The following is a 25,169-nucleotide window of genomic DNA, read 5'->3' on the forward strand; positions in this document are numbered from 1 at the left end:
CTGGATGGTCTCACGCTGCGAGGGACCTCTCCCTAACGTGCGCACTTAAATAAAGCTTGTGTGTGCTCCTGGTCATATGACCCTATCTTTTTCTTTAATCGGCCCTGAAATCCCTCAAGCTCCCTACTTGGGTAAATGTGGTAAAATGTTCATATTGGAGAAATTTAGATGAAAGATGTTCAGGAATTCTCTGTACTATTCTACCATTGTGATTTTTCTTTATGTATGAAGTTGTGCCCAAGTAAAAAATTGCAATCAATTCTTCGAAAAGATTAAAACTAGTAACATAACTGCTTTGTATTTAAAACTAATAAAATAGACTAAGTTCAGGCACCATTGATCAAGAAAGCAAGAGAAGGCAAAGATGCAATTTTTAGACATGAAAAAAGACAATTTCAGATACAGCAGAGAGGTTTTTAAGTTACGAGATCACTATAGACAATGTAATGCCATAAATCTGAAATTAAACTGGACAATTTCCTAGAAAAATATCAAGTCCTAAAATTGACAAAGCAACAGAAAACTGAAAACCACCACCACCACCACTAAACATTAATTAAAATGGATCAGTACTCAGAAATATACCCATCAAGGAAACACCAGGCCCGATCAAAATCTATTCAAGATTTTTGCCATGTGCATAAGCCATAAATGGATTTGGATCTGGAATATATGAAAAAAATACTAAAAATAAATTTTAAAAAGCCAAAGAAATACAGGCAAATGTAATGAACACACAAAACAATATATTGTTCATGACCACATTCACATCTAGTAAGTAAATAACATGTAAGAATAAAGCAATCTCAGTTGTCACCCAGAGAGGAAGGGAAGTGGAACAAGGGCAGGGGGATATTAAAAGAGCTCCAGTGGTATTTATAAGGCTTTAGTTCTTTAGAAAACCCAAAGCAAACAAACTTTTAACATCTGCTCAGTCTAAATGGTGACTGCAAAAAGTTTCCTTCTTTTTTCACTCTGGTATACCTTGGAGATCTTTTCTAACGTCACTAGTTGAACACACTAAGAAAGAATTACGGTTGTAATAGAAGAAAACCTCCTTCAAGAAGACCCGAATTCAAGTCATAATGGAAACAACTGATAAGCCTTATCAAGACTTAAGACTACAGTACCGGTTTTGCTTCACCCCCTCCCCACCCAGCTCAAGCGTGTCCTGTATCTTGAACAGAAAAGCCTCAAAGACAGACAGATCCATCCCCATCTCTGCATCACTGGGCACCCTCACTGTGGCTCCCTCTCTCCTCGCCGAGTGTGGGGAAAGAACCGTCTTCACTGATCCGGAGTCCACCTCCTGCCTTCTGACAGTCTGCAAATGGACGCACTCTCGCAGCCCCACCTTCTCTCACCCCTGCCAGCGCGGGAACGGCTTCACAAACCTGAGATACTTTCCCCACGACCTTGGCTCCGTCCCCATCAACTCTACTCACGGCTGGTAATATTCACACCAAAGACAAATTCCACCACACCACTGCCTTGCCTAAAACACCTCAGGCGCTCATGGGACCCAGTCCATACCGCCCAGCCCAGCTTGATATGCTCGGCAAAACCACCTCCAGCCTCACCACGCCCCCCATCCAGGCTCTTCCATGGCGTAAAATCCAGCAATACCCACACGTTTCGTGCCTCTTACCTTTGCATAGGGTGTTCTGTACCCCTGACCCTTTTGCCCCTCCGGCACCTATGGAGACCTTATTTCAAGTCTGATATTCAGTCCCGCCTCCCCCAGCAGAAGCTGCCCTCCCGCCTGGGTGTCCGTTCATCCAGTAGGGATAACTATCAGAGCACCCACACCTTGGTGGCCCTTATCCGTTCACGGGACCGACACCTCCATAGGGGCTCTAGCCAAGGATGGGACCCGGTGCTTCCCCAGTGCCTGACCCAGACACTCAACAAATGTTTGTCGGATGAACACCGACACCGCAGATCCATGGAATACCAATCATTTCACACCCTTCCTTCCTTGCCTTCTCAGCTCAGAGCCTACCGTTGGCTGCGATGTGGGGTCCGAAGGAGTGACGGAGGGTCGGACGGGGGGGGGGGGTGGGCTCTTCCTCAGCAGTCCCTCCTCGGCCACAGGAGGCCGCGCCGCGCCAGGGGAGTTCAGGGACCTGGATGGGCAGAGAAGCTCCGGGTCAAGGGACGGAAACAAATCCACCGTCGGGAAAGAGGGGTAACCATTCGGGGGAGAGCTGGCCCCCAGCTCACCGGGGCCAAGGCTGTCACTGGGTCCAGCGCGCTAAGCCCCCTGCGGACCGTGGGCTCTGACGACAGAAAAGCAGTGAGACCAGCCTGCCCACGGCCCCCGCCCCAAACCAGACAGGAACCCCGACCCTCCCCAGTAGACGTCAGACGGAGCCGCCCACCGGACCCCCCGAGCACAGCACCCCTCCCAGCGTCCACCAGCTCTGCAGCCGTGGCTGTGCCACACGTGCCCTCTCTACCGCTCGGGCGGAGAGAATTGCCAGTCCTAGATGCCGCGGGGGCCTCAGAACCGGCCAGGTCCGCGGTGCCGATCACCGCGAGTCAGCCGGGGGTCCGGAAGTGCGCAGACCGCTCTCAGAGACCTCCAGACACAGCCAAGACGCCCCTGGACTGGACGGAACTACAATTCCCGGGAGCCTCCACGGTGAGGTACTTCCGGCCGGTGGTCCAGGCGTTTCCGGCCACGGAGTAGCAGGTGTGGGCGGGCGGGAATGGCGCGGTGGACGCCCAGTGGACCCGCAGGCTGAGAGTGAACACACCCTCTCCCACGTCGTTGCCGGCGGCAGTCGCCCTGGGGGCTTCCCACCGGATCGGATCCGGGCTGTCCCCAGCCCTGCACCATGTTGAGGGGTGGGTTATGGCTGTCCCCCCGTGGCCCCCCGTTTGGACGCCAACCTGGGCTTGTCTGTCTGTACGCCACCTCCCCAGAAGTCTACTACTACCTGAGGGGCTCCATGTCGGGCACTTGATTTTGTAAAAAGAACCTCCTATCCTGCAGTCCTCATGACTGTCCCGAAATAGGTATCGTTATGCCCATTTCACAGATGAGGAATCAGAGGCAGCCTTTCTCAATATTTTCACAATGGAGGAAGCCGTGAAACAATTCTCAGTTCTCAGGGAACCCTTGCCTAAATATTGTCTGCAGCTCATGGTAGAATAAGGCAGTCCTGAAGTTATACATATGAGATACTGAACATACAAGTGGACAACGGCCAGACCACGTACGGAGATAGGACTCTGACCTACCACCACCACAACCTCCCCCAGAAACCAGCTCCGTTGACCGCAATAAACAGCGCAGGAAGCCCGATCGCGATTTCCAGCAACAATCCAGGATGCTAAACAATCACTTCTGTAACAGACAGCCCCAAATAACCAGGACAGCTTTCCTAATGTTCGTCCTCACTTCTAACTCAGGACCAACCAGAGAAAAAGTCGAATATACACCCCTAACCCGTCACACAGGCTGCCCCACTTCCAGTTAGCCCGCCAGCCTCCAATGAAGGCATATTGGAAGCCTTCCTTTCGTCCCCACTGTAAAACTTTCCCATTCCCCTGCCTGCCTTTGAGTTTCTGCCAAAACGCAAGGAACAGTGACTGGCTCCTTTGATATAGCAAGCTCTGAATAAATAGCCTTTGCCTGTTCTCATTTGGTTATTTTCAGAGATATAATTAATTGTCAATATTTTTCTGTAGATTTCTGTTTATTCTGGCCAGCTAGTCTTTTTGTGCGGTATTCCCCTCATCGTTTGCCATTAAACATTTATTCTTCAAAATTCATCAAGTGAAGGTAAAGGAATTTAAAGCTTATGATGATGCTTTTTATATGCTTGTAGCATTTATACTGCTAAGGTTATTAAAGCTTAATGCTTTGGGATATCCTACGTTATAAAATAGTGCCAATAAATTGTACTGATTTTACAAGGTTGCTGGAATTGTCTATAGAGTTTGAATAACCAAGTATGATATCGGTCTAAAAGAGATATTCTTTAGGATATACGTGTATTGTGTGTGAGAGAGCGGTCAGGGGCAATGAACTTTATCATGTGATTTTTTTTTAAAAATCTATTAAAAGGATATAAATTTAAATTTTAACTATTAATATATTTGAATAGTAAGCTTATCAATGAATTCATTTTGCTTTATTGGGTAGAGCCTTTCACTGTTAGATTCAGTTCATGCTCTTTAAAAAAAAAAAAAAGTAATCCTATTGCTTTGTAACATGAGGTTGCTTCTCCTTTTGTTTCCACTTCCTGTGTCAGGTTTGGGCATCGGGGATTTGAGTCCTTTGCAGATTCCGCAAAGCTTTATAGCTTTTGTTCTAGAGAAAGTTACTAACAGTAGAAATTATCCTGTTAAAAAACATTCAGAAAGATTCATTTGTGAACCTTCTGAGTGAAGAAACTTTTTTATTTTTTTTTAAAGGATTTTATTTATTCCTCTGAGACACAGAGATACAGAGAGAAGAGAAAGCAGGAGCAGGGAGAGAGGCAGAGGGAGAGGGAGAAGCAGGCTTCCCGCCGAGCAGGGAGCCCGATGTGGGGCTCCATCCCAGGACCCTGCGATCATGACCTGAGCCGAAGGCAGACGCTTAACCATCTGAGCCACCCAGGCGCCCCAAGTGAAGAAACTTTTTACAGGATAATTCTCTTGGGGTTTCATGTCTTTTGCTTTGTTCTTTTCTTCCTGTTAAACTGATTTTGGTAATCTATATTTTTTCCAGATTGTTCTTTAATTCAGTATTTAAGTTTTTTACTAAGTTTTTTTTTTTTTTTATTAAGCCTATTACTTTAAATGTCCAGATCTACTTTTAGAGAGTTTTCCCAGAATTGGTATCTCTTTTGTATTGATTAGCACAACCAGAGATTTATCACTTATGTTTTTCCCCAAAGACTAGGCTTTAGATTTGCTTATGAATTCAATTTTTTTTCCTCTCTAGTGAGAGAGAGAATAAAAGTCTTACGGTTATCTTCTCATACTTTAAATGTCCAGATCTATTTTTAGAAAGTCTTCCCAAAATTGGTATCTCTTTTGTATTGATTAGCACAACCAGAGATTTATCACTTGTTTATTCCCCCCCCCCCAAAGACAAGGCTTTAGATTTCCTTATGAATTCAATTTTTTTCTTTTCTTCTCTGAGGAGAGAGAAAAAGAAAAGTCTTATGGTTATCTTCTATTAAGATTACAAGGAAACTACTTTAAAATAAATGGGAGCAGGGGCATCTGGGTGGCTCAGTCAGTTCAGCGTCTGACTCTTGATTTTGGTTCCAGTCATGATCTCGGAGTCGTGAGATTGAGCCCCACCTGGGACTCTGCACTGAGCACAGAGTCTGCTTGAGATTCTCTCTCCCCCTCTGCCCCACCCTCCCCACCTCAAATAAATAAATAAATGAAATCTTTAACAAATAATAAAATAAATGGGAGCACTCCATTCAGGAGCATTCCGATGCTAATTACAAAAGGAGAACAAAAAATGGACAGAGCTGCATTATTTAGGATGTGGATAAAACTCCTGTAAATAGAGAAGCCAAACTACAGTGCCTTAAAAAAAAAAAATCATAGATGATTTTTTTTCCCCTCATACACACCTCTGGGCAGCTCCAAGGGAGTTAGAAAACTGAGCTCCTTCTAGATTACTCCTCTACCCTCCCAAGATGGCCAACCCCACAACTGTCCCTCACTCAGCAGTTAGAAGGAAGTGCATAGAATGAGCTTTCTTTTAGGGCACAATCCAAAAGAGGAGGCACAAGTCACTTCTGCACACACCCCATTGGGCAGGTCTCAGTCATATGACCCCTCCTATCTACGGAGAAGACTGGGAAATGAAGTCTTTATTCTGGGAGGGCAATGTTCCCAGCTAAAAATTGAGGATTTATTACTTTAGGAGCGGAGAACAGATATTGGGAGATAATAAGCAGTCTCTGCCATAGGAGATAAGAGAGCTTGCAGGATGTTATGGAGAATGCCAGCCAAACGAGTGAGGCAGATGGTGATATTAACCACGAGCCTCCCCCCACCTCATTGAGTTAGACTGTAGATAGCGTTGAATTTTATTTATTTTCTCCATTTCACCAGAGGACAAAATTTAATCTTCTGGGGATGGAATTGAAAATGATAAGCAGTAATAACTAGCGAGATATGCTGGATAGAGGAGGAGACAAGGGGATCTAACTGCTCTGATTATAGATTTTCATGTTTTTCAATTTATTTGAAAAACGTATGGTGTAACAAACCAAACAATACAAATAGAGAAAGCTAACACCCCTGCCCCCGTATTCTGAAATAACAAATGTAAATAGCCTAGTACCTATTCTTCCATATAATTCTCCCGCCTCTGTGTAATCATATAAAATCATACAAAGGCCATTCACATTTAATATGGTCATTAATATGTTTGGGTTTAAATCTCTCATCTTACTATTTGGTTTCTGTTTGTCCTATTTGCTTTTTATTCTCCTTTCCATATTTCCCTGCCATTTTTAGTTTGAAAAAAAAAAATTTTTTTTTTTTTTTTTAATGATTCCTGCCTTAGACCATCGGGCTGTGAAAACAGGATACCGTAGACAGGGCAGCTTATAAACAGCAATCATTTCTCACAGTTCTGGAGGCTGGGAAGTCCAAGATCAAGGTGGCAGCAGATTCAGTGTCTAGGGAGGACCTGTTCCCAGGTTTATAGACGCAGGACTTCTCACGGTGTCCTCACATGGTGGGAAGGGGGAGGGAGCTCTCTGGGGTCTCTTTTATAAGGCACAAATTCTACTGATGAGGGCTCCACCCTCAGGACCTCCCAAAGGCCTTGCCTCCTAATATAATCACATTTGGGGTTAGGTTTCAACATAGGAATTTGGGCAATGGGGATGCGGGGGTGGGGTGGGGGGACACATATTCAGTCTATAGTATAGAGGCCACTTTCAGGCAACAGGCTTGAGCAATGGAAACATGAGTAAGGCACAAGGGCCCACAGTGGCCACCGGGCTGAATGCAAACAGGCCCATCAGGCGACCCACCCTGAAATAGCCATAGGCCCTAACTCACCAATGGGCTACTTGCGGGCGGGCACAGGTACCACGAAAGGGAAATTCTGTGTGTTCCCGTACCTCCTCACTCCCCCCTTGACTCCAGCCCCCCGTCACCGCGTCCTGGCAGACAGCCTCCCCTCTGCTGTCCTGCCCACATTTCCCTTGCAGTGAGTTCAATAAACTTCATTCTCCTTTGTTCTGCCTCAGGTGAATCCTTCCGCCATCTGCGCCAGTAGCCCCCACCTGATCATCGCCCCACATGTAACAATTACACTTTATCTCTTTTGTTGGCTCATTAGCTGTAACTCTTTATTTTTTTAGGGGTTGCTTTCGATTCACAGTATGTTTTTTAACTTCTTATGATCTACCTTCCAGTGATATTATAGAACATTCTATCTAGCACTCTCTGGCACTCTGTCCTGAGACCTCTAACTACTTTGGTCTCCCTGGGCTCCTCAACTCAGGGAGTCTACGGGGCTTCACCCAGGTTACCCTCTTTATCCCAAGGCTGGGGTAATCATAGGGTTCCCTCATTGATTCCCCACCCTCAGGAAAGACTTCACTGCATCAAATCTCTTTCCAAATATGGAAACTCACCCCCAATGAGAAGGTAGCCCCATGCTTTTGCAAGACAACCGATAACAATCTAACAGCCAATGACAGCACAGTAACATAAAGTAACACAAAGCCAATGCTATAAAAAAAAATCCCAGATTTCAGGATTACGAACTCCTGATATCATCCAAGCTTCAGCTGAGGAATTAATATCCCACACTGAAATCTCCTCCTCCTCAGAAAAATTTAAATAACCTAATTTCTTACCCCTGACTTTAAAATTTCTGCGTAGCCCCACCTATGTGGGTCTCAGGTGCCTAAATAGATTCTGCCATCCTTCTTTAAAGTCTGCACTATCTTCCATCAAAACTAATGCTTCCTTCAGCATCTCCAAGGTGGATCAATTCTCCCCCGAGGCTATTGTGGTCCCACTTTTCCGAGATCCCAACAAGTCAACTGTATATCTGTAAATACCACAGCAGATTAAGGAGGTCAGAAGTTGCCACCCTATCCTAACAATAAATTAAAAACTGAGCAAACTAAAAAATCAACAGCTCTACTTAGATCCATCAGAGACATGAGGTCACAGGGCAAGCCACTGGCTCCCAAGCTAAAGATACAGACAAGCAAGCAGATTCTGAGAATCACAACTTACCAGAGCAGAAACCTCCACATGAACCAGTCCGAGTTAAGAAAACCTGAACTGTAGTGGATGAATTGCTGGAGGCTCAGTGTGGACGAGTCCGAGTCCAAACCTTGGGAGGGGGCACACCTTCGTGACTTTTACCTCAGGAGTTTCACCGGTGCTCACAGTGAAGAGGGGAGGAAAATGGCCTCATGCTTCCTGCAGGGGGAAGGGAAAGGTAACCATTTTGAAATACACCAGAGCTTTCTGTTCTTCTTAACAAGCCTGCCCTCAGGAGAAACTAGTTAACCAGAGCCTAGCCTACTGGGGTTTTATCAGAGCCTAATTGACCCGAGGAAGGGAAATACTCAGCTCTAGCCCACTCCAGCTATACTATCCCACCCAGTGGGGGAGGCGGACTAAGCAGCATCTATGAGGCTCATAGTCCAGATGCACAGGCTGGCTAAAAAACTGAGACCTAATCATTGTACTATAAATGCTCCCCCTCCCCAACACCTTCCCACCACATTACTAACGGCCCATTACAGCAGAGTTTTTACCCAGTACGTCACATCTAGCAATCAAGACAAAATTACAAGGCATACTAAAAGGCAAAAAACAGTTTGAAGAGACTGAACAATCATCAGAGCAAGAATCAGGTATGGCAGAGACGTTGGCTTATCACACTAAAAAAATTTAAAAACTGATTAATATGGTAGGGGCTTTAATGGAAAGAGCAAACAAAATGTAAGTACAGATGAATAATGTAGGCAGAGTGATGGAAATTCTCAGAAAGAATAAAAAGGAAATACTAGAAATCAAAATCACCACAACCAAAATAAAAAATGTCTTTGATGGACTTATCAGTAGACTGGACACATCTGAGGACAGAATCCCTGAGCTTGAGGACATCTCAGTAGAAACCTAAAAAAATTAAAAAGCAAAAAAAAAAAAAGAATGAATGAAAACCAGAACAGAATATCCAAGAACTATGTATAGAAAAATGATATATATGTCACAGAAATACCAGTAGAAGAGAGAAAGGAAGAAAAGGAATATTTGAAACAAAAATGAGAATTTCCCAAAATTTATGTTACACACCAAACCTCAGATCCAGAAATCTCAGAAAACACCAAACAGGATAAATGCCCAAACACACAAAAACAAACAAATAAAAAACAAAAAAACTGTATCTGGCCATATCATATTTAAACTTCAGAAAATAAAGATAAAGAAAAAAATCCTGAAAGAAACCAGAGGAAAAAATCAGCTTACCTATAGAGGAACAAAGATAAGAATTAATGTGACTTCTCCTCAGAAACCATGCAAGCAAGAAGAGGATAAAGTAAAATATTTGAAGTGTTTAAAGAAAAATAACCCAGCAATTTAGGATCGTGTGACCTGCAAAATTATGCTTCAAAGTTGAAAGAGAAATACTTTCTCAGACAAACAAAACATGAATTTGTTGTGAACAGACCCACCCTGCATGCATATGCCAATGACAATCACAAATTAAGACAACAATGAGGGGCGCCTGGCTGACTCAGTCGTTAAGCGTCTGCCTTCAGCTCAAGTCATGGTGCTAGGGTCCTGGGATTGAGCCCCGCATCGGGCTCCCTGCTCCACCAGAAGCCTGCTTCTCCGTCTCCTACTCCCCCTGCTTGTGTTCCCTCGCTCTGTGTGTCTCTCTCTGTCAAATAAATAAATATAATCTTTAAAAAATAAAAAAATAAAACAACAACGAGATACACAATGATCTCACATCTCTGAGAATGGTCAGAATCCAACACCGAGAACACCAAATGCTGGTGAGGATGTGGAACAATAGAAGTCTCGTTCACTGCTGGTGGGAATACAAAATGGTGCAGCCTCTTTGGAAGACAGGCAATTTCTTTTAAAACTGAAGATAGTCCTATCATGTGATCCAGCAATCACGCTTCTTTGCTATCTACCCAATGGAGTTGAAAACTTATGTCCATACAAAAACCTGATTTTTATGGCAGCTTTTATTCATAATTGCCAAAACCTGGAAGCAGTCAAGATGTTCTTCTGTAGGCGAATGCATATAGAAGCTGTGGTCCATCAGACAGTGGAAAATTATTCAATGCTAAAAGAGAAATGAGCTATCAAGTCACAAAAAGATATGGAAGGACCTTAAATGCATACTACCAAGTGAAAGAAGCCAATCTGAAAAGGCTGCATATGGTATGATTCCAACTCTATGACATTCTGGAGAAGGTGAAACTATGGAGACAGTAAAAGATCAGCACTCGCTAGGGGTTAGGAGGGAAGGAGGGATGAATAGGTGGAGCACAGGGGTTTTTTAAAGCAGTGAAACAGGGGCGCCTGGGTGGCTCAGCCATTGGGCGTCTTCCTTCGGCTCAGGTCATGATCTCGGGGTCCTGGGATTGAGCCCCACATTGGGCTCCCTGCTCCGCGGGAAGCCTGCTTCTCCCTCTCCCTCTCCCCCTGCTTGTGTTCCCTCTCTCCCTCTCTGTGTCAAATAAATAAATAAAATCTTTTAAAAAATACTTTTTAAAAAAAGGTTGGCTTTGAGAAAAAAAATAACCACAGCACAAGCCCCTCGCCCACACAATCAAGAAAATGCCAGCAAAGTTACTGTCATCCCAGCAGCTTCAAATCTGAGAGCAGGGGCGCCTGGGTGGTGCAGTCGGTTGAGCGTCGGACTCTTGATTTCTGCTCAGGTCATGATCTCAGAGTCATGAGATCAGCGGGGAGTCTGCTTGAGAGTCTCTCTCTCCCTCTCCCTCTGCCCCTCCCCCTCTAAAATAAATAAATAAATCTTTAAAAAATGAAATAAAAATCAAATCTGACATCCATATCCCCTTTCCTAGGTCAAACAGCATCCCAAGAGCCTGCCCTGCCATGTCACGCACCAGCACTCCTGATTCACATGAACTGATTCCTTGCTGAGCACCGGCCACTGGACCAACCGTCTCATGCAGGATTTGTGGGATTCCCACTACAACCCTGTGAGACAGGTACGGTTAGAATCTCTGATTTACAAATGAGGATCCCGAGGTTTAGAGGGAATGAAATGACTTGTGCAAACTCACATATTTAGAAGCCAAGATTAAAAATTCAGCCTTTCTGAATCCAAAGCCGGTACGCTGAAGGATGGTGCTCTATTGTTTACACCTGGATTTTCAGCCTTGACCCAGAGCAGAAGGGGAGGAGAGTAGATAGAGTAGTAACGAAACAGAAAACTTCCTTGGATTCTTCGTCATCTAGATACCAATTATCTAGGATTTCTAACCTACAAACTTAAAACTCATTTGAGGGAAATACCCCTTCGAAAGGTTAATGGTGACCTTATGTGGGAAGCAGCAGGGTTTGGGGGCAACATCCACACACATATCTTTATCAGTAACGCTCCTTGAAAAATTAACACATGTGTAACAGCACCTACTTTCTCCTGCTTAATGTACTTTCCCATATAAGCTAGACCTTTCCGTCTCTGTTCCGCTTTAACTCATTCTCTGTACCTGAATGACGTTGAGTTGCAATAAGACACTAGTTTATTTTGCCCAACTCTATGCAAAGAATAGGAAACCTACAAGCGACTGACAGTTTTCTAGAAAAATGCCATTAATCGAAATTGACCCCATTGGAGACAGAAAGCCTGAATAGATCAATTACCAAAGAAGAAACAGAGGAAAATAATTGAAAAGCACCAGCTCCACATCATTTATTAATAGAGAAATTATACCAAACCCTTAATTAAAAAAATTTTTTTCTTTAAGTGGGCTCTAGGCCCAATGTGCAGCTCAAACTCACAACCCCAAGATCAAGAGTCACACACTCCACCGACTGAGCCAACCAGGCACCCCATACCAAACCTTTAAAGATCACACGATTCCAGTTGCTCTCAAGCTTTTTCAGAACATAGAAAAGGTAGAAAAATTTCCAAACTATTTCTATGAAGCAAGTATGCCATTTGTGCCAAATGCTAACAAAGATTACACACCAGAAAGAAATTTTCAGACCAACTTTATTTATGAAATATGCGAAAATCTTAAATGAAATACTAGCAAACAGAATCCTATTTTAAAAATAAGACATTGGGGGCACCTGGCTGGCTCAGTCAGCAGAGCATGTGACTCTTGATCTCCAGGTTGTGAGTTTGAGCCCCACGTTGGGGATAGAGATTACTTAATTTATTTGAGAGAGAGAGACAGAGATAGTGACAGAGAGCAAGAGTGAGGAGCAGAGGGAGAAGCAGGCTCCCCACTAAGCAGGGAGCACGATGCGGGGCTCAATCCCAGGACCCTGGGATCATGACCTGAGCCAAAGGCAGACGCTTAACCAACTGAGCCACCCAGGCGCCCCCAAAATAAAAGCTTTAAAAAATGAGATAAAAGCAAGACATTGTATCAAGCACAGTTTCCAACAGGACTGTAAGGATGGTTCAATGTGGGAAAAGTTGTTAGTATATTATAATAATAGGACTAAGGGGAAAATTTGTATGAAGTAGCATTAGAAGTAGCAGAGGGCATTTTTAAAAAGTCAATACCCATTCATGATAAAAATGCTATATAAAATAGGACTTAATGAATACTTCCTTAACATGATAAAAATAAAATACTGGAAACTTTCCCACTAAGGTAAGGCCACTTTCCCACTCCTTAACACCGTGTTGGAGTTATTCACTGCAATGGAACCAACAAGAAAAAGGAAATTAGAGTAAAGAAAGAGATAAAACTACAATTTCAGATCGTGTGACCATACGGAAAAAAACTACAATATAAGAGCATTTGGGGGGGTGCCCAGGTGGCTTACTCGGTTAAGTGTCTGCTCAGGTCATGATTCCAGGGTCCTGGGATGGAGCTCCATGTCAGGTTTCCTGCTCAGCGGAGAGTCTGATTCTCCCTCTCCTCCCCACTCATGCTCTCTCTCACTCTCTCTCTCTCTCAAATAAATAGATAAAATCTTTTTTTTTAAGAGCATTTTGTAAAAGAAGTCTTTTTTTTTCTAAAGATTTTATCTATTTATTTGACAGAGAGACACAGCGAGAGAGGGAACACAAGCAGGGGGAGTGGGAGAGGGAGAAGCAGGCTCCCCGCTGAGCAGGGAGCCCGACGTGGGGCTCGATCCCAGGACCCCGGGATCATGACCTGAGCCGAAGGCAGACGCTTAACAACTGAGCCACCCAGGCGCCCCAAAAGAAGCAAGTCTTAAAACCAGCATGCAAAAATCTATATGCAAAAAACACAAGTCATTGAAAAGATATATTGGAAGAAAAAGGTATAATGGAAGAGATGACTCTATTGGTGATAAAAAAAAATAAAACACTTAAGCATAATCTTACAAAGAAATATCTAAAATTCATATAAGAAGCTATAAAAACACTTTTGGAAGGCCAAAGGGGAGTTTGAACAAATGAAAAGTCATGTCACATTCCTGGATAGATCATCACAAAGATGTCAGTCCTCCCTAGGTTAATCTATAAATTTAACAAGATCTCAAAAAAAAGGGGGGGGGGGCGCTTGCGTGGCTCAGTCGTTAAGCGTCTGCCTTCGGCTCAGGTCATGATCCCAGGGTCCTGGGATCGAGCCCCACATCGGGCTCCCTGCTCCACGGGAAGCCTGCTTCTCCCTCTCCCACTCCCCCTGCTTGTGTTCCCACTCTCTCTCTCTCTCTCTCTCTGTCAAATAAATAAATAAAATCTTAAAAAAAAAATACCATTAGTTTTCTTCCCCTGGAATTAAAAGCAAGTAGATTATAATTTGGGCAAGAAGAAATAAGAACAGCCAGATAGTGCTTGAAATACAGCCACATTCCAAGATATTAAAAATATATATATACAGCCTCTGTCATTAAAATGAGATGCTGGCCTAGTCACAGACAGAAGGGCACGGAAACAGAAGGGAAAATCCGGAAGCAGAACCAACTACAGATGCAAAACAAAGTACAAGAGGCAACATATCCAATCGTTGAGGGGGGATGGGGGACTTTTCAACTGTGATGCTGGGACAGCTGGCTGGCCTAATAGAATTAGATATAATTAGATCCATTCCTCACACCATACACCCAATAGATTTCAAATGAATCAGAGATTTCAATGTCAAACAAAAACAAAACCATATGAGTATTAGAAGAAAACATGAGGAAATTTCTCTGTAACTGGGAATGAAGAAAGCTTCCCTATAAATATGACTCAAAACCCAGACACAATAATGGGAAAGATTAGTAAATTTGACCGAATGAAAATAGAAAATAGGGGCACCTGGGTGGCTCAGCTGGTTGAGCATCTGTCTTCGGCTCAGGGCATGATCTCAGGGTCCTGGGATCGAGCCCCGTGTCAGGCTCCCTGCTCAGCAGGGAGTCTGCTTCTCTCTCTGCCTCACCCCTCACCCCTGCTCATGCTCGCTCACACGCTCTCTCTCAAATAAAATAAATAAAATCTTTAAAAAAAAAGAAAATAGAAAACATTTACAAAGCTTAAAATACCATGGCCAGAGTAGAAAGGCAAATGATGTACCAGGGAAAATATTTGTGATGTAGGTCATAGACAAAGGGTTGCTCTGCCTAATACGGAAGGAGATCCTAAAAATTAGAGAAAAAAAAGACAAAAACCCTATCTAAACATGGGCACTAGATACGAACGGTTCACAGAAAAAAGCAAGTTTCCTTCGACATATGAAAAATTGCTCAACCTCATTTGTTATAAGGGAGATGTGAGGGGAGGCCGTTTCTCACCTGTTGGTTTGGCAAAAATCCACATCTGCCAACACATTCAAAAAATATTTATTAATCACCTTTGGAAGATATTAGGAGACCAAGTCATTATTTTTAGAATGGGTATATATAGGAGGAGAAATTATCTTGTCATTCCTATATAAATAGTACTCTTTTGGTAATCAGATAACTGATAAGGGGTAATCTGTAAATTCAGAGCCGATCGGATCATACTATTTATCGTTTTGCAATCCCTAATGAACCCTTAGGCAATGATCACCAACCACTGCTCACATCTTTTTTAAAAAAAAAACGAGAAAGCCAGACGTTCTGTTCATCTACATGGTCATAAGCAACATCAGCTGTGAGTAGTTCTGAAAACAAACAAACCAAACCCCCCACCAGAAAAAAAAAAAAAACCAAAAAACCTGGCCAAGCCTGTGTGTGGATCTAACTACCCACATTACAGGAAAAACAAGGAGCAGCAGAAAAATATGTCGGATGGACCCACGATGAGACAATCCGCAAAATCCAGGCTGTGGGAAATTCCAGTTTCTTAACACTTATATTCACCACTTACATTCACTTCTCCGTTCCTCTCCTCCCCTGAATTTTTATTATTGTGCTTTTCATTTCACAGTTTTGTAAACTGAGGCTCAGAGAGCTTTGGCACTGAACACTTGGAGATGTTGGAGAAACAAAAGAATGACTTGGCCCAATCGTACAAGATCCGAAGTGGCAAAAAGCTAGAATGCGACTCGACCACCTTGTTCTAAAATGTTCCCGCCATGACACACACAGACACACAACCTGACTTATTTCTTGATTCCCCCCTTAAACGGAAGCCACGGAGGCCCCGAGTGCCTGACAGCTACGAGCATTTTACACTGCGCCCACTGTTTACAGGTTGGGCAGCCTCCAGCCTCCTCTGCTGCAGAGCTGCCCCTCATCTTGCCACAGACACCTCCAGGGTGCTTTGCGCCCTCATGGGGGGCCCTGAGCTTCGGTAGCCCCATTGTGCACCTGAGTTAAATGGCAGCCTGGAGAGTTTAGTGTTTGGTGAATTAGTGACCAGATGGGGACTAGACCCGTGCTCCCTAACTCCTACTCCAATGCTATACCCTCCCCATGGACACCTTTCCCCATGGTCTGGAAGGCTCTGACACCTTCTGGAGCACTCGAGCCTTCTGGGTCCCGCTGCCAGCTGGCATGATACCAGCAGGGCCCTGTGAAATGGCAGTCACGAACTCGTACCCCAGCCCTCGCTTTCTGAAGACACCAGCAACCAGGCCATCCATGTTTCCGGCTGTCACCAGGGGACCACCCAGGTCAACCAGCAGGTGGGAAATTTCATTGCCTGCAAAACCTCCTACAGAGCTGATTTTCCTTTCTCTCTCTTGGCACCTGAGGCCCCAAGCTCATTTTGTCCCCTGGCTGATATCTGTGACAAAGCAAGCCCTGAGAGAGAGGGTGAAGATGCCCTTGATTACCTCAGCAACAGAACACGCTGTGCATGTGAATCATATAATCCCATCCCCATGGCAACAGAGAATCACAGAATCATGATCCTTTGGGGCCCAGTGACAATAACACCCACTTTAGTACAAACCATTAGATGAAAACAGAAACATAAACAACCCCCCCCCCAAAAAACATGTCATTTACTGTTCAGATAGCCTTTACAGCCTTGTCCTTATTGTTTGTTGGGATTGTTTTTAATGAAGTGTTGATTCAGAGAGGATAAACCTGAGTGTCCATTTTGGCTGCTGATTTGGGGGCTGATTTCAAACCCGAAGCTTTGTCCCGCAGTCTGAGGAACAAAGGAGAGGGGTTTGATTGATGGAGGCAGACCAAGTCTGCAAGAGAAGAATGGAGATACACTGATACCGAAGACCACAGAGCCAAGGCAAGAATTTCTCATTCATTTTCCTCTTGATGCGTCTTCCTACGGAAGATGGGATCATCCCGCCTCCGAGGTTGGCATGCAAGGAATGACCTTCCCTTTTATCAGCTGGAGGCGCAGATGGTAATGGGAAAATATGTCTCTGCAGTCAGAACACCTTGGACTCCTGGCCTCACAGCAACTCCCCAGGTCAGGGGATGATTCAGTATGAAATATAAACGTGGGATCTAGGGAGATGTCACACCTCTTCCTGGTATCTGCTCTGCCTCATCCATGCATCTGGGCCTCATTCAGCACTCTGGAGCGGAGCGATGTCTCCCAGTCCTCCAGAGGAGCCCGCTGTCAGCTGAGATTCACAGAGCAGGGAGCATGGGAGGTTGGCAGTCAAGGATGAATGCGTCCCCTCCGGGCACGTAGGCAGGCGAGTGCTAGGAGGGAGGGACAGGGTCTTATTTGTCACTGCACCCCCGGTGCTTAGCCCGATTCCTGGCATATATTAGGCATTGGAAAAAATTTTTTCATGTGGCAGGAGCATGGGGACAGGTTGGTTTCCAGTCTTCCTGCTCCTAAAGAACTGAACAAAACCAACAAGGATGATGGGGTGGGGGAGGACCCACCAACCCTGCCCCGCTAGATCCCCACAAACTTCCATATTTACATAAAGGAGGACAAACTGCCTAACACCAGAGAGACAGGACTCTGCTTTCAGTCTGGCACACAAGGAGCTTGGAAGGTGCCACTTCATCCTAACAAGTAAAAAGCTAAACAAACTGAAAACAACTTTCTTTAGACCCATGAGGTCGTAGGGTAAGCCACTGCCCCCCAAATCAGACAGACAAACAGGCGAATAGAGAGAAAGAATCAAGCTCACCACAGCAGAAACCCACAAGCAGGGATGCTGGAATTTAAAAGGACAATGATTCACATGCTTAAGGTTTCTAATGGTTGAGGTAGACAGCTTGTATTACTCAAGGTGGTGCAGTATTGCCAAATAAAAGACAAGTTATTTTACATTTTTATCTCCTACTGTTAAGAAAAAGGCTGAGCGTTTGATAGGCCTCTCCAGATTTGGGAGACAATGCACATCACTCATGAGAATAGTGCTATAATTTGTTTTTGAGGTGACTCAGAAGGCTGACACTTATGAGTGCTGCCTGAGTAAGAGAGAGAGAGCTCTGTCGCAGGTCCAGGCTGGGGTCCAAAAGCCCTACTGCCTGAGCCTTTGACCTATATGACAGGTCCTAGCCCATGGTGCTCCGTGTACCCATGGTGGGCGCCATGATGCTAGAGATAGCAATGGTATGTGGAGTCTCTGGCAAGCCCCGATGGAAAAGCCGCAGCTCAGATACCTAGGGTTCTAGAACAGAGCTCTGCTATCTTCAGCACATTCATAATTCGAAGGCAGCTCTTTCCATGCTACCAGCTCCTAGCAGAGACTAAGCCCTTGACCATGGGGCATCAAGTGAGTAGAAGACCAGAGCTGCCCATCACGAGTTGTGCATGACCAGCCCCACCAAGTAATAAAATTGAGTGGGCACAGCCACAGCCCATTCTGGGATGGAAATGGTATTTTCTAGATTAGGCCTGAGCAGGTTCACAGCGCAAAAATAAGGAAGCCAGACTGACTCCCATGTCCCCTACCTTTATTGCAACAGTGCCTGTCGCCCAACTCACATCTCTGGCCTATTTGGGGGATCACCTACAACCGGATGATGGAGGGTGAAATGCTAAGCCTGGTTCACTGTTGGTGCCATCTGAAAAAAGGACCACTGCCCCATTGCTGTGTTGTTCAGGGGTGACCCTGGGATCAGGCGGTGATGGGAACTCCTCCAAGTGAGCGGTGTTTTGAGCAGCGCATTTGCTGGTAATGGGTTGTGCAAGGAGCAGTGACCTGAGGTTAGCACTTACATGGACCCCTGGGAAACAGCAAGTGGCTTGTCTGGTCAAACAGGAGCCTGAGGGAAGTAAGCTAATTTTGTGTTATATGACTATTCCCTTAATTAAAAAAAAAATGGATGGGTCTGCAAGCCAAGGGGTAGAAGTAGAAGGGACCGGGGACCCGCTTGGGGGTTTGTGCTTTCTGTCCCAACGGTTTTAGGCTCTGCTGGATTCTGGGTCCTGGGAGCTGGGGGAATGGCGATGTTTATAGCAGGGTACATAGTGGGGATCCACTTAACCGAAAGACATGTCTGCCACCTGGTCATTTGGGGCTCCATATGCCAACAGACCACCAGGCAAAGAAAGACCTTCTCCTCTGGCAGGGACACTAGACCCTGATAATCCTAAGAGACACAGTTGCTGATGTGTGTTGGGAGCAGGAAAGAGTGTGTGCGGAATTCCATGGATGCACGGGATCGCTTCTTTGGGCTTCTGCGCCTAGCGATAATCAGGAAGCAGCAATAACAAAGGCCCAAGAAGGGCGTGGTAACCAGGGGCTCAGACCTCTCTTGAAGGAGGGAAGGAGAATTACCCTACCCAGCAATCAACGTCCACCAACAGCCAAGCTGGCTAGAGATGAGGGATGGCAGCTTCTTTGGAGCTGCCATCATAATTCTTGAATTTCAGATCCAGAAGTGGAGGCCATTTTAATGATCTGGAGATTGTAGCCTAGCCCAATAATCCCGTGTTAAGCCCCCCTCCTTTTTTTTTTTTTTTTTTGAGATCATGACCAGCTAGCTACCACTTGGAAGAATCAGTGACAGGATCAAGTGTGAACTGAAGGACGAACTGTCTGTGCTTCACCAGGGACACATCGGCATCCACTTCTACACTCCAAAGGCTGCGAACCGTAAACAACCTGAAACTCTCTGCCTCCCAGCCCAGCCGTTCTACTGGCTGCTGGAGGGAGTGCGGCTGGACCATGCACGGCGAAAGCAGAGGTGCCGGAGAGAAAATGCCCCTGGAAGCAGCCAGTGTGCAAAGACAGGAGGTGAGTTGGTGAATAAAAATCCCAGCCTCTTCATCCTTTGGGTGGGCTTTGAGATGCATTCTGCATCGTCTCCCAGAAGTCCCTGATGGGATGAAACTCCAGGAGTAACTGGCTTGGTAGCACACTCTTTAGCTTCCTTTCCTGTCCCACCCCCCCACTCCCCAGTAGGTATTACTTAAGATCACATCCCAGGGGCACCTGGGTGGCTCAGTCGGTGAAGCGTCTGCCTTCGGCTCAGGTCATGATCCCAGGATCCTGGGATCGAGCCCAGCATCGGGTTCCCTGCTGAGCGGAGAGTCTGCTTCTCCCTCTCCCTCTGCCGCTCCCCCTGCTTGTGTGCTCTCTCTCTCTCTCTCTCTCTCTCTCTGTCAAATGAATAAATAAAATCTAAAAAAACAAAATCACATCCCAAAAATGCCACTGGCACTTCAATCCTTGTCTTAGGGTCTTTGAGAAGAACACAAACCAAGATACCATGTCCTCTAAATTTTCTATATAAAATTTCTTTTACTTATATATGTTTTTATATATATAGACTTAAAATACATTATATATAAATAATATTCCTCCACATATGCATACCTATAATTTATATATTATAGTTAAATAGTATATATTATATTATACAAATATATAAACTATATATAAAATTACAGGTATGCATATATAGGAATATTAATATATAAACATATATGTACATAAACATATATAAAAACATACATATATAAACTTCTGTTGGGCCTGTAGTTCATTTGAACCTAAACTCTTCTTTTCTTGATCAGAGTTATGTTCATCTTAATTTTTTTTTCAAAAAAATCAGTTTCAAAGAATCCTCTCTTTTTTTTTTCTTCTGCTATCCCTGTGATTGATTCCTGAGTTGACCGTATCTTCATTGGTTTTTTTCTCCTTGCTGCTTTGGGTTTGCCTCTAGAGTTCTTCATTTAGCTGTTTCTGTTTCCTTGTAAATGTGCCCAAACAACTGTCACTGTGTAATTGTCTGTGGTGTTGCACAAATGTTGACCTGAAGTGGCTTCTATTCCCATTCTGTTCTAAATATTGCTCGATTTCCTTTGGAGCTGCCATCATAATTCTTGAATTTCAGATCCAGAAGTGGAGGCCATTTTAATGATCTCAGCCCCAGAAATTCTACTTGATTAGTAATGGCGACCAAGAAGGTTATGACGGGGTTAGCGCAAGCCTGACCTGAATCAGCAATGGGAAAACTCACACAGAGCAGGAAAATGGCTCTGACTTGATTTGAGTGGCAAGTGAAAGAAAGATCTGGAAATGAGATAAATGGTTGGGAGGTCAGTCATTGCCTTGCCAGGAAGACCACCTAATGATTTAATGGTGCTACTAAAAGTTTAACAACTGGGGCGCCTGGGTGGATCAGTCAGTTAGGCATCCGACTCTTGATTTTGGCTGGGGTTGTGATCTCCGGGTCGTGGGATTGAGCCCCGAGTCAGGCTCCATGCTGGGCGTGGAGCCCCCTTAAGATTTTCTCTCTCCCTCTCCCTCTGCCCCTCCCCATCTAAAAAAAAAGGTACCTTCTCAAAGCAGAAGGGTAGGGAATGATAGTGGGTCCTTCTAGAAATCTGTGGGGGAGGGAGTCTATGCAGGGTATCCCAATACAGCCTTTCCATTGATGTGAATAGGTCTCCTGAGCTCCATGGGAAAGTAAGGTCAGATGATAGGCAGGCAGGAACAGATAGATAGGAGCACTGGAAAAGTTGGTGTGGGAAGTGCGACAGAGCGGTGATGGAGGACAAACGAGGACTTGTGGAATGCCCCTAAGCACACAGCGCAGTGAGAGACCATGAGTCGCAGTCGACCTCCACCCACACTGTTGGGACAGCTCTCTCTGCAGCCATGGGAGAGGTTCCAGGCTTTTCTTAGAGGCTGGATGTGTTCAGTTTGTAGCTGTGCAAAGTCAGGCCGTGCAGCCTCATGATTCCAGAAAGCTCCTGGAGTGCTGTGCTCATGGAGACTGAGCCAGCACTCCAGGTTTGAGGAGCAGCTGTGGATGCGGCGGGGTGGGGGGGCGGGGAGAGGTGAGGATGGAGGAGGAAGTTCACAGGGGCAACCAGGGCTTATCCCAGCATATTAGGAACATGGCCTGAAACAGCAGGAATCGTTTAAGACTCCAGGAGAATAGAAGATTCCAAAATACCCACTGTCTTGGCCGTGGGCTGCTGGATACAGCTCACGCCTGCTTGCAAGGGATGGCTTTTACTTTTTTTTTTTAAGATTTTATTTATTTGTCAGAATGAGAGAGAGAGAAAGAGCACAAGCAGGGGGAGTGGCAGGCAGAGGGAGAAGCAGACTCCCCACTGAGCAAGGAGCTTGACATGGGACTCAATCCCAGTACCCTGGGATCATGACCTGAGCAGAAGGCAGATGCTCAACCGACTGAGCTACCCAGGCATCCCATGGCTTTTACATTTTTAAGAATTTTGCACGTCAGTCGGCAACAAGTTGGTGGTTGAGATCATCCGTGGAGGAAGGATTTACCCATGGAAATCATCAAACAATGCAAGTCATGCCTTTGTTTTTTCCACTCTGGAGAGCAGGTTGTAAAACATTTCCCAGCAAACCACTGTGCTCTGGTGCAAAGTTGGCCCTGGGGAAAAGAGGAAGTGTGAACATGTCAGGAAAATGTCCACAGCTGATCTTAGCTGGAGAAAGCACTTCGTGTCTATCACAGCTGCGGAGAGCCCAGAACACATTGAGCGTGACGACCAGGGGGGCTACGCCCAGTGGGGGCACACATTTATGCCTGCCGCACACTAGCTCCCATGATCTAGCCAACCCTACTAGAAGAGTTTAAGAGTAAGCATCCAAGAAGCAATTAAACACAATGGGGTGTGCCTCCTCTAGGGGAAACCCTAGAGATCCCTGAGAAAAAGGGCATGCACGCGTGCTCACAGAACAACTTTTGCTTGGAAAAAAAAAAAGTTGCAGCCTTGGGCATTACCAAGCTTGGCCCATCCCTACAACACAAGTCTGCCAGAAAATTTAAGAAATCAGCCCTCTGCTACAGCGTTGATACTGACCCTGAATCTTCTTGGGTTGGATGACTCAGTTCTAACTCCGTCATTGGCATTGGGACCACAGACTCCCCTTACCCCGGCCAATCTTGTTGATTTCATGAGCAATATCCAATAAGAATCCTCCAACTCTGACCTTGCGGGTGAACCCTGGGCTGGCATCCCACCCAGCCAACTCATCTTTGGATCACCAAGACAGGCAAGGGATGGCATTGTCACAGGGAGAGGCATTCAGTCATTCTTCCAGGAATCTGGTTCCAGAGTTCAAGCTCCCCTTCCTGACAATGTTTTTAAAATGACCGCTGAAAAAATAAAAAATAAAAAAATAAAATGACCGCTGAGCAGTGTCCCTTCTGTGGCATTCTGCTGGTCTCCAGGCCAGCCCAGATCCAGGAGCAAAATCACACTGCAAATTGCATGGACACACGATTCATGGGCAGGGGGGTCATTATTCTAACAACCTACTACAGTCCTTGGTTTCCATTTCCACAGCTAAGCACACTCTGAGAGAAACTCCCCTGGTTTCAGAACCTTCGATTTGGCTCAGGACCTGGTGTTGTCCTCAACTTCCGCTCCAGCTGAACACTGTCAGCCAGCTGGACCCAGAACTGAATGATGGTCTTTTCCAAACCAGGTAACTGTAAAAAAAAAAAAGTTAACTGGAAATAAATCCTTTTTGCAGTAAAAATTTTACCTTCATGAAATGGGGTGCAGCATGATTTCTCAAACGTACTTGCTTCCTAAGCCCTTCACACAAATTTTGAGACCCCAGATCCCTATCGTGTTTACCTTATTAGGAATTGAAACTGAGAGTCTTTAAATGTTGACTTATTAATTCTTTTAGGAGTAACAATGATGAACTCATTACAAAGTAACAAAAAATAATAATGAACTCATTACAGAGTAACATAAATTTTTATTGCTATGGAAAATAACTGTATTTTCCAAAACAACCCCCCTCCCCCAAAAAAGTATTAATGAGAAGAATGACATTGTTTTTGCATTTTCTCAAATCTCTTTAATGTCAGATTTCGTAGGAAGACACTGTATTCTCATATCTGCTTCTGCATGCAGTCTGTTGCAATGTGTTGTTTTAGTTGAAGCGTGTGAAGAAATTATGGCCTTATATATATGTGTGTGTCGGTGTGTGATTGGAGAGGAAAGGAGTATTTTAACAGCCGTGTCAAATAATTGTGGATATTCTTCTTTGGGATCTTACTAAAATTTGACAAGTGGTAGTTTCTTTCTTTTTTTTTTTTAAGATTTTATTTATTTGTTTGACAGAGAGAGAGCGAGAGAACACAAGCAAGGGGAGTGGAAGAGGCAGAAGCAGAGAGGGAACATAAGCAAAGGGAATGGAAGCAGAGAGCCTGACGTGGGGCTCCATCCTAGGACCCTGGGATCATGACCCGAGCCAAAGGCAAACGCTTAACGACTGAGCCACCCAGGCACACCAAGTGGTGGTTTCTTAAAGGCTAATTGCAGATCAGCTGGCTGGCTCAGTTGGTAGAGCATATGACTCTTGTTCTTGGGATCATGAGTTCAAGCTCCACGTTGGGAGTAGAGGTTACTTTAAAAAAAAAAAAAAAGGCTAACCGCAACAAGTAATCTAAAACCATATCCACACACATAAATCTTTTGGTTTATCTTGCATTTTGCAATATAACTTTTACATATGCATGATTTTGTCATATCAGGCTTTGCTCATTTAGAAAATATTTGTTCACTGAGTTATGCAGCTTTTCCAAATGTTGACACATTTCATAAAATATAAGAGAATCACATTTGCTAATATTGCCACCCTCTCATCAAAACATTTTTTAAGTATTGGGAAACTGTCAAGCTCACCGTGGCAGATATAAATGTCCTAAAATTCTAATTTTCTGGTGAAAGCTCAAGCTTTATCACTGGCAATAAATACACGGTTATTTTTTTTCATCCATTTTCAAGAAAATGTCTGCCAAGTACTCAAGTCTGAAGAATCATAGTTCGTCGGCCAGTTGTTCTTAAAAGATGGTGTTCCATTAAAAAAAAAAAAAAAAAAAAAGGTGACCAGTGCGGCTCGTGACCCAAATGATTATGCCAAGGCTTTTCCTCAAGACAACCACTGTGTTCTGTGCAAACTTCCCAATTCCCCATTCATGATATGAAAAAGACATACATACTCAAGGGTCCAGATTTAATGAAATCTATACTTTTACTGCTTTTAATAAAGTACATTCTTAAGTGAGACTGGATTTTTTTTTTGCCCTTGCAAGTGTGTGGTTGTGAATAATACAGCGACATGGCATCGTTTGGTGTCATTGTCTTGATTCGAGGTAAAACACCCACAGTCTTACTCATCATTGCTTTTGCACCATTAGCAAAAGTGGAAAATGATGCCAGGTGTTAT

General features: G+C 44.5%; 1 protein-coding gene across 13 annotated transcripts in view; it reads right to left on the minus strand.

Annotated features, from left to right (window-relative positions):
• LOC113933154 (zinc finger protein 300-like) overlaps positions 1–16,336 on the minus strand; it is a 33,341-nt gene extending 17,005 nt beyond the window's left edge. For 7 of the 13 annotated variants that reach the window (XM_027612972.1, XM_027612968.1, XM_027612971.1 and 4 more), the window contains exon 1: positions 2,003–2,587. Coding sequence is in view for 1 of the 13 variants with exons in the window: in XM_027612977.1 (XP_027468778.1) it covers positions 8,230–8,249 (20 nt within the window). In the remaining 12 variants the exon portion in view is untranslated. Of the gene's footprint in view, positions 1–2,002; positions 2,588–8,229; positions 8,419–16,152 lie in introns of those variants that run through there. The other 6 variants (XM_027612977.1, XM_027612978.1, XM_027612969.1 and 3 more) reach the window with 4 other exon arrangements.
• Between the last annotated feature and the right edge of the window lie 8,833 nt (positions 16,337–25,169).

Source organism: Zalophus californianus, chromosome 10 (genome assembly GCF_009762305.2).
Source record: "Zalophus californianus isolate mZalCal1 chromosome 10, mZalCal1.pri.v2, whole genome shotgun sequence".
Lineage (NCBI taxonomy): Eukaryota > Metazoa > Chordata > Mammalia > Carnivora > Otariidae > Zalophus > Zalophus californianus.